General features: G+C 40.4%; 1 protein-coding gene across 3 annotated transcripts in view; it reads right to left on the bottom strand.

Annotated features, from left to right (window-relative positions):
- CDC73 (cell division cycle 73) overlaps positions 1-14,623 on the bottom strand; it is a 215,701-nt gene extending 201,078 nt beyond the window's left edge. For all 3 annotated transcript variants that reach the window (XR_011535272.1, XM_008542148.2, XM_070602176.1), the window contains exons 1-6: positions 14,251-14,623; positions 11,476-11,581; positions 8,953-9,022; positions 4,332-4,394; positions 4,178-4,230; positions 1,483-1,571 (exon numbers count right to left, since the gene is read on the bottom strand). Coding sequence is in view for 2 of the 3 variants with exons in the window: in XM_008542148.2 (XP_008540370.1) it covers positions 1,483-1,571; positions 4,178-4,230; positions 4,332-4,394; positions 8,953-9,022; positions 11,476-11,581; positions 14,251-14,381 (512 nt within the window). In the remaining variant the exon portion in view is untranslated. The remainder of the gene's footprint in view (positions 1-1,482; positions 1,572-4,177; positions 4,231-4,331; positions 4,395-8,952; positions 9,023-11,475; positions 11,582-14,250) is intronic.

Raw genomic sequence — 14,623 nt, 5'->3', positions numbered from 1 at the left:
ACTTGTATCTAGAACATACAACAAACTTCTAAAACTCAGTAATGAAAGAAAAATCCAATAAAAAAAGACAAAAATTTGAAGACACTCCATCAAAGATGAATATAAGATGGCAAATAAGCACATGAAAAGATACTTATAACATCATCAATCACGAGGTGAGTACAAGATAAAACCACAGTGAGATGGCACCTCATAGCTACTCGAACGGCTAAAATTAAAAAGCCTGACCATCCCAAGCACTGACAGGGATGGGAGCAAACTAGAAGTCTTATACGCTGCTGGTAGAAATGTAAACTGGTACAATCCCTTTGAAAAACAGTTTGGCAATTTCTCAAAAAGTTAAATCTACAATACTGTCTGTTCCAATCGTTCCTCTCTTAGGTATTTACCCAAGAGAAACAAAAACCTATGTCCATGCAAAAATGTGTACACGAATGTTTATAGCTTTAGCTGTAAGAGCCAAAAAACAACAAATGAAAGGTCCATCAACAGGTGACTGGGAAAACAGTGTTACATCCATACAATGGAAGAGCACTCAGCAATAAAAAGGAATGAACTACAGACACATCCAATGACATGGATGAATCTCCAAATAATTGTAAGTGAAAGAAATGAGATCCAAAAAAAAGTACATACTACATAATTCCATTTATATTTAACTCTAGAAAAAAACAACTAATCTATGGTAAAGCAGATCACTGGCTGCCTGGTGAGAGAAGGATGTAGGGATGGAAGTGTGAAATTATAAAAGCATACAGGAAATTTATGGGAAGGATGTCATATTCATTATCTTGATTATCATGATGGTTTCAGAGACATATACATATGTGAAAATTTATCAACTTATACACTTTAAATATGTGCAGTTTACTGCATGTCAATTATCCTCAATATAGCTTTTAAAAATCTGCATTGAATTTTCAAGTTTGGATAAAACTTCCAAAAGCAATATACTGTGCCTAGAAAAAAATCATGAAGTGATTCTAAATTATAGTAAAAATCAGGGGTCAACAAAATAGAGACCACAGGCCAAATCCAGCCACACATTCATTTATGAATGAAAGCAGCATATGGCTGCTTTCCCTATCACAAAAGACTTGAATAGTTGCAAAAAGAAGAAACTTGACCTGCAAAGCCAAAAATATTTAACACATGACACTTTACAGAAGTTTGCTGACCTCTGCTGTAAATCAACAAACGATTATGTGATAAAGAAGTGGCTTGGATTATGGAGTAATTTTAAAGAGGAAAGATCAATATTGTAATAGAATCAAGAGGGCAGCTTTCCAGAAGTATAATGAGCACAATGGCTTCCAATCCCCCATCATAAAACATGCCCACATACCTTCTTTTGAAGTTAAGGCCCAGAGGCATATCATGAGTGCAAGAGGTAATTAAGTGTAGACAGCACAGTAATATCGCTTGCTCCGTATACACTTACATACACCTTGACTGCCCACTTTCTACTGAAGAAAATCTTACCTAATTTGTTCAGTCTGTACAATCCCTTCTTTGTGACCCTCCAAGCGAGCAGCCAATCTCTCTTTATCAAGGCGCACACACTCTTCATCCTGAGGTTAGTGAATATTTTACATTTTTATTTAACTTTAGAATGAAAGAAACACTGCACATAACTTTTCCTTACATAAATTCCCACTTATAAAGCTCCAGGCATTACTGGCCTTGGGTCAATTTTAAAATTACTTTTAGTTACATAAAGAGAACAAGAATAAATGTATGTTGGATAACATAAGAGTAGAAATGACTATAAGCTTACCAAAAAACTTCAGTGAACTTTTTTCTATGATTAAATGTTCTTCCCATAATATATCATGGCTATCTTTATTCAGAAAGACATCATACAACAAATAAATGCCTGCTCTTCAGGAAAGTGCATAAGTAAATTTTATGCAAAGCCTTCACCACAATCAAAATTTCATTTTTGGACCTACATCTTTTCCATCTGTTGCCCCAGGTCCCGAACCCATCAGCAGAGATCAAAACAAAAGATACGAAACTTTAATGGTTTTGAAAGCACGTTCCTCAGAACATTAAGAGCTCCTACACAGTGCTCAATGGGTCACTTCTTGTCTGAATCCAACACTGGTAGCTCAGCTTTGAGAATGTGCAGATTAGAATTTCAGGTAAAATTTGGTCTGAAAAGCATTTGGTTACTTAAAAATCAAACTTAGTAACTCTGATCTAGTTCAATGCCACATTCAACAAATGAGAAAACTGAGGATCAGAGTCAGAGTCTGAGACTAATGGGATATGAAATTGCATGAAAAAGCATCACTATATTCGAGATATCCACAAAGATGTGCTCCAATTCATGCTCTAATATTAATCTATCATGTAAAACTCTTAAAACAGACATATTGTTGACACGAAGGCAAAGATAATATTTTAGCAAACGCATTAAATTTTTGCCTTTTGTATAAAAGTATAACAAATCACTCAAGCTCCTTAGGAGACGGCTGGTTTTACAGACAAGTGGAGTCCAGACCTTAATCAGATGGGAACCCTGCCCTCAGGGTTTCTCTCTCCCAGTAGAGCCTCACAGGTTCTCAATGCGTATCTGCTGAACTGAAACCTGTTTATCTTAGACAGCTGTTTACATAACTCAGTTTAACTCTATAAATGCTCTAGAAGATATTTTATTATGCTATTTCCTGCTGATTTTTCAAGTTACTGAATTCCCAGTAAATTAGCATTTATGACATGTTCAATTTTTTCAAATAATTAAACTGTGAATTTCACGTTTTGCCAAATAAATAGTATCCATAAATTCACTCGTTTTGCTCATACTGGGTCATAACCTCCTTTCATACAAAGAGAGTTCAGTTTATTGCCACAAAATTTTGTACCCAGTGTAGCAGAATGGGCTCTACTCCTGGTTGTGTGAACCTCAGCAAGTCGCTCATTCTGTCTGAGCCCGTCTGCTCACAGATGAGCAACTGTCAACTTCAGGAGGTGGTAAGGATGACATGAGTTAAAGTACACAGAACCTCACCTAGCACAGAGGAATAACAATGAGCTCATTACCATTATTCTCTTTACCTAAAAAAACTCAGGCCCATGTCTCAGAGTATGCTTAATTAAAATTACATTACTTTAGTATCAATGGTTGTCAATGATTCTACTGTGTGTACTTACCAACCAAGCCTGTCCCTTGAAGTTACCTTTCTTGTCCTTAATAGTGGATGCTTTGCTATTTAGGTAGCAGGCAAATGTACACCTATTTGGTTTTTATGCTAGTGTGAAATGAAAAGATTTATGGGACCGTTAACACTAGTGATGACTACAAGTGTTATTCCTATATTGTTAATTGACACGTGACCAGTTTAGTCATTTCTCAGATTTTCAGTTGCCTCTAGTGCATAGTCCTCCATTTCAGGGGGTTTTATATGTAACAGATCTGGAGCTTCTTACAAATTTAAATAGTATCATGATCGTACAATTAAAATACCTAAGGTTTAACTGTTTTATGCAGTGCATCAATGGGTCAAGAAATTTTCTTTCCAAAGGTAACTGCATTTCTTAGGTGGCTTCTATTTCACATGAACTATCCTTATTTACCAATATTAATATTTCACTTGCTGGCTATAAAATGCTACAAGAAATATGTAGACTGATATGTCAATATTTTAAGCAGTAATTACAACAAGCACTTCATGTTCACAGCTCTTAAGAGTGAAGCCAACTCCCACACCACCTTATTCAGGGGGAGGAAAACTACAGCCCAAAGGCCGCACCCAGCCCGCCGTCTGCGTGGTACAAGTGAACTGAGTCCAGCCTCACCTGCGCACTCATGTACTGTCTGCGTCTGCTGTCACACCACAGCAGCAGGCGGGAGGAGCTGGCCAGAGACTAAATGGCCCGAAAAGCCTAAACTATTTACTCTCTGGCCCTTTACAAAGAAAGGTTTCCGACCCCTGATCTAGCCTAAGACTTTCATCAGTAAGGATATAAAGGCAAAGAAAAAGCGATTTGTGCATCACACAGCTTGTACGTGAGAGATCTTAAACTACAGCCCAAGCTAACTTACTAACCAACTCTTCATTCTACTACAATTTTTCCAGAAAAAAGCTCCCAGGACCACCACGAAGCAAGAATTCTTACTGCTACACAATCCCAATTTCCGTAACAACACGCGTCACCTTTAAAGTTCCGTTACCTCGATTCGTGGTTTCTTTGCTTCTGCTAAAACCTCATCTGCAGCTCGTTTGACTGAAAGAAAAAAGAAGTAAATAAAGGTACAGTTTTGGCATAGGTTTCTGAAAGTCCAACATAAACCTGAGTAGATCAACTTTACCTTGAGTAAGACATACCTTGAGTAGATCGCTGCAGACCTATTTCTAGAGGGGCGCTTCTGTCTATACTTGCCGATGTTGCTGAAGATTTAAAAAGACTGACGTGAGAAGGTCAACATTTAAACACATATGTTGGATATGATTACAAGTGAAATGCTCAAGATTTGTTATATTTCTTACTTTATACATGGTGATTTCCCCCGGTAAAAAATAACTTTTAAAAGTAGCTTTGTAAAAGCATTTTATTATAAACGATTAATCTATATTAGACAGTCTATCAGAGGACAACTTTCTTGTTTTTGGAGGAAGATTAGCCCGGAGCTAACATCCACCACCAATCTTCCTCTTTTTGCTGAGGAAAATTGGCCCTGAGCTAACATCTATGCCAATTTTCCTCTATTCTATATGTGGGATGCCTGCCACAGCATGGCTTGATGAGCAGTGGGTAGGTCCACACACAGGATGTGAACCAGTAAACCCCAGGCCGCTGAAGCGGGGTGTGCAAACTTAACCACTACGCCACTGGGCCGGCCCAGAGGACAAACTGTTTTTAACAATTTAACTTACAAATTGTTGAGACAATCTGCCTGAAATCAACTGGTCACTTCAAAGAGCATACCCCAATACCACAACACAAGCACATAAAAATGGATCTAAACATAAACACAGGGCCGGCCCAGTGGCACAGCGGTTAAGTGCGCAGGTTCCGCTTTGGCGGCCAGGGGTTCGCCAGTTCGGATCTCGGGTGCGGACACGGCACCGCTTGACAAGCCACACTGTGGTAGGCGTCCCACATATAAAGCAGAGGAAGATGGGCGCAGATGTTAGCTCAGGGCCTGTCTTCCTCAGCAAAAAGAGGAGGACTGCCAGCAGATGTTAGCTCAGGTCTAATCTTCCTCAAAAAAAATAAAATAAATTTTTTAAAAAAAAATAAACATATGTATATAAGGGAAAAGTTTTTTTTAAGTTAGCATTCACTCTAAAAATGGAATTTTTAGTTATTCACAATTGGTAAAAAAAAATTTCACGTATCTTTTAAATTAAAACCATTTAGTTTTTGAATGGTTCAAATAATGAAATGATAACAAAGGGCTGTACCTGTCCTCATCCCCCTAGTTGCCACCCCTCTAGATAACTACTGTTAAATCTTTTATACACATATCCTTCCAGGGTGTCTTTCTGTAGATACAAGAAATACAAACTGATACTTTTATTTTCCCCTTTTTTACACAAAAGATAGCACATTACATATTAACTCTTTTTTTCTTTTTTTTACAGCTACACAGTATTCTACTGTATGGATTAATAACAATTTATTTTACTAGTTCCCTATGGATGAGCAGCTCAATTCAAACAGACTTTTGCAACTACAAACAGTGGCACAATGAATAACTTTCTATACACACTGCTTCACCCATTTCCAAACACACGTCTAGGACAAGCCCCAGATGTAGGATTTCCATGTCAAATTTGTGATGATACGTTACTGCCAAATTTCCTCAGTGGCAGTTATATCAATTGACACTACAATCAACAGTACACAAAAATATTTGTTTCCTCATAGCCTCACTGGAGTGTATTACCGAACTTCTAGTTTTTTATCAGGTAAAAAAAAACTTGCTATCTCTGTATAGTTTAAATTTGCAATTCTCTTCTTACAAACGAAATTAAGCATGTTTCCTATGATTTATCACCTTTTCTGTGAATTGTATGGTCATAATTCCATTGGGTTGGAGACCTTTTACATATCTATTTGAGGACCACTTCATCATATTAGTGAGACTGGCCCTTTTACTACATGAGTTGAAATCTTTTCCCAGCTTGTCATGTCTTCTTTTATATATAATGAAGAACTTTTCCAATTTTAACATATTAGTTGAACAATCCCACCTTCTCCCCACTGATTTGACGTGTCTTGTTAATCATGTGAAATTCACATAATTTAACATGTAACAAATAAAAAAGTTGTTCCAGCAGTTTATCCATTCACATTTTTCACACTGTGAAGGCTTTATTATAAGTGCTAAACTCTAGAATGGCTAGTATTTTCTCACTGGTCTTCTCCAAATTTTTATAAAACTTTTTACCAAATGAATTTTAGAACCATCTTCTCTAGTTCCACCCTTCCCTCAAGAAAAAACTGTAGGGATTTGTATTGAGATCATGTTAAACGTATAAACTATGTTAGGAACTGACACCTTTAAGCTGTTATGTACTCCTGTCTAAAAACATGGAATGTCTTAAGATTTGCTTGACTTTTTCATTAAATCATTAAAGTAGCCATTTTTTAAAAATTAGCAAAGCAGTGTACTTGATGACAACTTATTTGTCCTATAGAAACTACAGGAAATGACATGGATGGATAAAGGGCAACTCTTTTTCTGGATTCGGAAAAGAAAACCCATTTGCTCTAAAGCAGTGCCCCCAACTAGCCCAGGGAGCAGGCTCCCCTGAGATACTCACTAAAAACAGAGAATCTGAAACTCTATGACACATTTTCTGAAGCAAAAAAAAAATCTAGTTTTAACAAGTGCACCATGAGATTCAAAAAAAAAGTCTTTGCCTATCCTCCTCACCTCCATCCTCCTCGCAGCAGGATCAGGACCCCTCCCGAACCCTCCCCAGGGTTCTAACCATCAGTTTACCAGTCTACCCTGCGTGACGGGAAACATGCCCAGGACAGGGATTTTGCATTTTGTACAGCACCCAACACGATGCCTTTGAAAATAAGCACTCAGTAAGTGCCTGCTGTATGCTCAATGAGGACAGCACAGGAAGACACTCCTGACGATGCTCTTTCCACCATGCACGAGGTTCTGGGCAAATCAATCTCACTGTGGAGCAGAACAGTGACAAGACCGCTACTGATTCCTTAAAGGCAGTAAACGCCACCCCAGGGAAGGTAAGACTCAACAGTTCTGTTACATCAATTTACTCATACTCCGTAAGACAGCAAATTAACAACGACCCCCTTACTCAGGTGAGCACCTACTGTCAACCACTGTTCTCAACGCTGGGTATTCAACTGTCTGCCCCCTAGAGTTTACCCTCGAGTGGGGCAGACAGACGATAGATATGCACACAAACGAGTATGAGATTTCAGCTCAACACAAGGGTTTTGATAAAAAATAAACCAGGATGGCACTACACACAGAAAGCAGTATGGGGACAGCAATACTACTTTATATTTTAGAGTGGTCACGTAAGTCCTCTCTGACAGAACAATTCTTGAGCACAGATCTGGATGAGGTGATGATAGTGACCCTGTGACAATGCAGAGAAGGAGAAGTGAACACAGAGGGAACAGCAAGAGCAAAGGCTCTAAGCGTCAGAACAGTTCAAAGACCCAGGGACACTGGACTGCTGTGAGCAAAGGAAGACTGGCAGAAGAGGAGGTCACAGAGATTTAAGCAGAAGCAGGATCAGGTGTGTCAGCACAAGGAGCATGGGCTTTATTCCAAGTGTGATGGGAAGCCTCAGGACGGCCTTGGACAGATGACTGACATGATCAAATTTACAGGCTTTTTCAAAAACACGTCACTCTAACTGATGGGTGCAGACTACACCGTAGAAAATACAGAGTGGGGACCTGTGAGAGGGCTACGCAACAGTCTAAAGAGGAAGGATGGGAAGGGTGGGAGTACTAGGTAAACAAGTTATCAGACTTTTAAAGGTAAAGAAAAGGACCTGCTGATGAAAAGGACATGAGAGAAGAGAAATTCTCCAGGTTTTTGGCCTAAGCAACTACATGAATGGGATACCATTTACTGAGATGGGAACAGTAGGAGAACAGACTCACTGTTGTTGTTTTGTTTGCAGGGAGAAGGGAAGGAGGAAATCGGCATTCTATTTTGGATATGTTCAATTTCAGCTGCCTATTAAATATCCAAGGGAATATGCTGACAGTAAATTCATAAATCTGGAGCTCAGGAACAGGTCAGCATTGGAGACAAGGAGGTAAGCAAAACAAAACGAGAAGTGGACAACGAGTAGAAAGAGAACCAACAGTCTGGTGCCTCAAATGCCAGGTGAAGACACGCTTTCCAAAACAGCGATCAACAGTACCAAACGCTGGTGAGAGGTCAAGTAAGCTGTGGATAAGAGAGACCACAGGATCCAGCGATCCTTAAGTCAGTGCTGGCCTTACAAGCGTGATTTTGGTGGGATGGTGAGGCAGACAGCCCGAGTGGAGCAGATTCAAGAGAGAAGCAGAGGTAAAGAGGAAGCAGTGATATCACAACTCTTGCGAAGAATTTCGCAGTGAAAAGACAATGACAAACAGAGCAGTAGATAGTAGGAATTTGGGGTCGAAAAACTGTTTTAAACGAGAGATCCCTCAAGGGAACAAGGTAGAAGAAAGGAGAAAACTGATGATGCAAGCAAGCAGCAACAGTTTACAAAGACAGTCTCTGCCAGTGCGAAAGGAGATGGACGCCAGACCCAAGGAAGGGGTGTCTGGCCTCAGGAGAAAAGACAGTGCATTCACTACAACTGGAAAGGAGAGCACAGGCACACAGCTGCACGGGGGTTCATTCTTCAGGAGGAATACAGATTCTCTTCCCACTGCCTCTGATTTCTTACAGGGGAGAAAAAGAAACAACATCTCTTTAAGAGTGGGAGCAATCCAAAAGTCACTCACATGCTTCACCATTGAGATATCCAAGCAGATCTTTGCGGTCAGGTCTTCTAACCACAGGAATGTTTTCAGTCTGCAGTCAAAATTTTAAATTAAACATCAAATCAATAACAATTGTAAGAAACTTGGTAAAGATACACATCATGTAATGTCTCAACTGTATTCCAACACATCTTGATAACGTTTATTTACAATTACATTTGTAGAAAATGACTAGGCTAAAAAGAAACTAACAGAAATCTTGAAAAATGTTAAGCGTATTAATTTTTGGTAACTTTATTCTTGAAATTCGAGTAAGATATACAAAAGATAATCATTAGAAATGAAAACAGTGACCCTATCCCTCTTTAAACTATCAATCCCAGTCTTTTTTGTTCCCTCAGCCTACTCTATTTTTTAATTTTACTCATGATGGTTTGCATATTTGAGGCAAATATCTTTTTAGTCCCACTGCTTGCTCATCATATGCAATGCTTCCAAAGTGCTTTCTTTTCTCACACAAACTAGACCTTCTCAAAATATTTTACTTCAACCCTTTAAATAAACTAATATAGACACTAAAACTATTTTCATAATTAACAATAGGCATGTGTTGTTCAAGCATGGGAAAAAATTTAGGAGATAATACAGGAAAATGTTAATGGTGATTTATTTTCTACATTACACATTTCGTTTTTATTCTTGGGTGTGTATAAATTCTGTAAGCAGAAAAAAAAGATTAAAAAGTTAAATCTAGAAAAGGTATCTATTTTGGTAAAATGGGTAATTTTCCTTTAATCTTCCACACTAGTTATTTGTAAAGTGGCGTGCAAAACAAAGAAACCTATATACTTGAGGCCCCAAATCATCATCAGGCCATGAATTCAATGAATCCTGTAATTACGACAATTTCCTATATCATTTTTATAATGTAAACAAACAACAGAGAACAGGAAAAACTGGTGCTGCAGAATTAAATAGTCAAAATCCCTTTGTCACTTTATATAAACAATGAAGCAATAGGAACCCGTGGTATCTTTAGCTAATTATCTTATATTGAGTACTGATTACATTGCACCACACCAACCATTCTGTACACACTCCCTCATGATAGAGATGAACTATGCTTTTGTTTTGTTTTAAAGATTTTATTTTCCTTCTCCCGAAAGCCCCCTGGCACATAGTTGTGTATTTTTAGTTGTGGGTCCTTCTAGTTGTGGCATGTGGGATGCTGCCTCAGCATGGCCTGATGAGCGGTGCCACGTCCACGTCCAGGATGCAAACCTGCCAAACCCTGGGCCGCCAAAGTGGAGCTTGCGAACTTCACCACTCGGCCACAGGGCCAGCCCCTGAACTATGTTTAATCACTTAAAATTACTCTTTTTTTTTTAGCGTAGGCTAAATTTTAACTTCTGCTTATGAGTATAAACATTTAAGACTCTACAGGTTTTTCGCACTTGTTTTTAAAAACTACTCTACATGGAATATCATAGTGAAAAGATTTGAATTAATTTTCTTTAAATTACTGTTTCTAAGTCTGATAACATACTTCATCATTTAGTCACTAATGAATTCTATACCCATTACAGCCAAGTGAAAAAGACATACGTCTACTCACACTAAACAGGAGCTACGGGTCAGGAAAACTTATTTCAGAAATGGTCTGACCACAACAAAGAGCAACTAACAAAAAGGAGTGAGGAGAAAAAATTGGTAGAACCCTCGAATTTTAGAATTCTGTCCTTTCAGTCTATCATGTATTTAAGAAAAGCAAAGGAGATCAATCTTATGTGACCAAGGGTCCCAAGGCCCACAGTATCAGTTATAGCTACTAGTCATGTGCTACAACCACTCCCTAAGAAGAGAATCTCTAAATCCAAACCAACTGTCGGGATCATCTATACCACCCCAAAGTGAATGGATATATCCAACGAAACATCCAAATTACTGCCTCTTTCAGTTTTTAGAGATCTGAGTTACAGCTTTATAGAGCGAGCTGCTGCTATTTTATCCCACTATTTTTCTATTTCCCCCTAGGTATGATTTTTTCTATACGTATTTGACACTAAATATGTATTTCTTGTTCAGAAAAGCAGTGTTCAAACACTGAGATGCACAAAGCAGGCAAAATTGAAAACGAATTCATCAATAAAGTATGAAAGAATTCTGTTAAATTGATTGCAAATTAATTTTAAAAAGTTGTCTGTTAATCTTGATTCTTTCTGATGCCAAACAAAAAAAGTTTTCTTGAGATTAAACTAGAGTTCTGAATATCAGGGTCCTTCCACAAGCTCATAATTTTGTAAAACATCTCTATAAACGTCGTTAAAACTTCTGTTCTTGTACACATTACCCAGATTTTACATGGAAAAGTCACAGACTAAAAATCTGCCTAAGGCACAGTGGCCTAATTTTGACCCTCCAGGAGACTTTCATACAGACGAACCTTTCCTTCCTTCAATATGAAACCCATGAGGGAGGTTATCCATGCCAAATGATACCTACTATCAATTAAATCAAAAAAGTTTTAAAATGGATTCTACTTACGGCTGCACGTCGGACATAAACAGGATGAGAAAGGTGCACATTGTTAAGCAGAAATAAGATAGAATCCAATGTGTAGTACTCTCTGGGTTGGCCTTCCTTTCCAGTCCTGAAATAAGGCATAAAGTTTTTTTTGAAGGAATTCTTTTTTTTTCTGCTTTTTCTCCCCAAATCCCCCCAGTACATAATTGAATATTTTTATTGTGGGTCCTTCCAGCTGTGGCATGTGGGATGCTGCTTCAGCATGGCCTGATGAGCGGTGCCATGTCCACGTCCAGGATCCGAACCAGCGAAACCCTGGGTTACCAAAGCTGAGCACGTGAACTTAACCACTGAGCCACAGGGCCCGCCCCGAAGGCAAAATTTTTTACTCACAATTCTAATTCAACTTTTTGGGCTCTATTGTATGTATTAACTGAACTATACTCTTCACCATCCAACAATGGATTTAACATGGCTGACGAAAACACACAAAGTATGAAACCTAATAAGTGGAGCTGTCCTTAGGGCAAAAGAAACACAAACATAGACAATAACAAAAGCAAGAAGTAAGGAAAGCAAATCATATTCATACTCAAAGGTACTACACACTTTTTAGAATTTGGCCCAAATTAGGTTCTAGGCTTTGTCAACAGAGAGAGAAACCTAATGTTACAGACTGGAGAGGATCCATAAGAGAAGACAATCAACCTGTTTAGGAGAAGAGCACTATTACCAGTGCGAAGCTTACAAGACATTTATCCTGTCTCCTAAGTAAGATACTGCAGAACAACATCCTTAACACCATTCTTACAGTAAACATAATAATGAATTTCAGAGGTATAATTAAACCAGTGGTGTAAAACCAGAAGGAATTCTACCTGTGATAAAGCAATGGTGTCTCGGGGTGCAAGCTCTGTAACAGAAGCACAAACTACCACTCGCTCAACAAACGTTAGCGTCCAATTCCATGCTGCCTACTACATTCTCCCATCTACAAATGTCAACACGGTATTTGAATTCATCTGAAGACAGCTCAGTATAATCAGCCCCAAACCTACTTTCCTAGCCTCTCTTTCCAGTTTTCCTCTAGATCACCATATTTCAAACCACACGCCACTATCAATTATTGTACTCTGAAATCTAACATATGGGTAACAACCAGGTTTTTTTTTAAGATATAGAAAAACAAAATAACAGAATGCACTGCATGCAATAAGCGTAAGTGCTGTTTAATGTTACGAATGTGTACATGGTTACACGTGCACACAGGGATGAGTAGTAAATGAAAACCTATTTCCTGCTGCAATACACTGTCCTAAAAGGTTGCAATCTACTATTCTAAGCATTCCTTTTTCATTCCTGGCTTCACTGAACCGCTGTCAAAACATTTCCTTTCCAGCTCTCACGCCTTTAAGGCCTACAGTTCCCTGGTCCTGGACCTAACCCCTTATTTCACCCTCAGAATTCCCACCCATTCTTTAAGGCTTATTCATTTGTTCTCTCACTTATTCAAGAAAAATGTGTAGCATCTTGACATGCAAAACACACTTATATGAAACCTTCCCTGATGCCCCAAGCTAGAAGTGACTGCTCTCTTCTTAAGAACTAGAACGCAATTCTGATCAAGTTATGTTTCATCACCTCTATTCTGATTAAGTTCTCCTCCTCTGAGAGAGGGACCAGAGTCCTACCAATTTTTTCTATTTCTCAACTGAGCTGCCCTACACCTGGAGTACTCAACCATTTTTTTAAAGAGAAAGAAAAAAAAAAAGTTAAGACTCCAATCAAATGTAATTCTGTCTGTGCCAACTCTCTCGGAAGGACAAAATACAGGAAACTCAGAATGACGTTATTTCATCAACATTTCACACAGCTAAATAAATCATAAGCCCTCAAGGCCACAAAACAAAAAACTAACAGCCAACCAACAAAGTAAATTTCCCCTTGCTTTTGATCAACTCTTCATAAACCCCACTGCTCCCGTCCAATCCAACGAAACGACTATGGCAGTTCTGGCCCTCGGTTCTAATCATCCAAACCAAACACCAAAGAGAGAGAGACATCACTAAAAAGACCCCAAACGATTGCCAACCAGACCTCTCTCTCCACGTTTTCCTTAATGACTTCAATTCGGAAAACCCCACGTGGCTCAACGTTCCAAAACATTTCTCTTGCAAACACGCACCCCCTCCATTTCTGACTTAGACCTGCAAAGCCCGCTCCATTTCACAACAACTTTCTCCCTGCAGAAACTCCTGCCTTCACCTCTAACACAGATTCTGTTGACTCTCCCGACGCGATCAGACCTCTTTCCCGTCCTAACTCCACCGAGGTGCTTCCCCTTCCAGCTCTTCTGGAGGGAAGCACGAAAGGAGAAGGAACAAGACCAGGAGCTGCAAAGCCCAGCAGAGAGAGCTACAAGGCAGGGCAGCCTCGGAGACAGAGGAGAAACTAAAGAACAAAAAGAGACGTCCCGGGGACCGGACGGTGTGCTCCTTGATGCACCTTCACACACTACCACCACTCAGTCCCTACTGGTGAACATGATCCCAAAAGCCACAAACTCCCATGCTACCTCCCCTGGGGCTTCCCGAGACTTCAAGGGATGGACCACTCCAGACGCTGCTCCCCCCTTTTCCCTCCTCACCGAAAAGTCTAACTTCTGCTCCGGAGAAAAACTTTCACCCAAAGCACCCGTCGTTCCCCGTCCCCTAGGGAGCCGGGGGGAGGGGCTGGGACCCAGGTCGCCTGAGGGCGCCCCACGCCGCCCCCAGCCCACCGCCCGGCCGCACTCACCCCCAAACCACATAGTTGGTCTTCACGTTCTTGGGCCAGGAGAACTCGCCGAAGATGACTTCGTCTCCCTTCACCACAATCTCCTTCTTCTGGATGTTGTACTGTCGCAGGACGCTGAGCACGTCCGCCATCTTCCCCCCCCGCGCCGCCGCCGGCCCCGGGCGCCGCCGCCGCGCCGGCCTCCTCCTTCCCCCGCCGCCTCCGCCGCCGCGCCCTCGCCGCCGCCGCCGCCGCTGCCGCGAACCCCCAGCCGCCGCACCCGCAGCCGCCCGCGCCTACGCCAGCAGCCGGGCCAGCAGCCACCCAGGCCGCCGAGGACCCCGCGCTGCCCTGCGAGGCCCCGCCGCCGGCTGCCCGCAGAGAACGCCTGACT

Source organism: Equus przewalskii, chromosome 31 (genome assembly GCF_037783145.1).
Source record: "Equus przewalskii isolate Varuska chromosome 31, EquPr2, whole genome shotgun sequence".
NCBI classification, from domain to species: Eukaryota; Metazoa; Chordata; class Mammalia; order Perissodactyla; family Equidae; genus Equus; species Equus przewalskii.
Note: the sequence above shows the minus strand (reverse complement) of the source record. Positions and strands in the feature narration are given on the sequence as shown.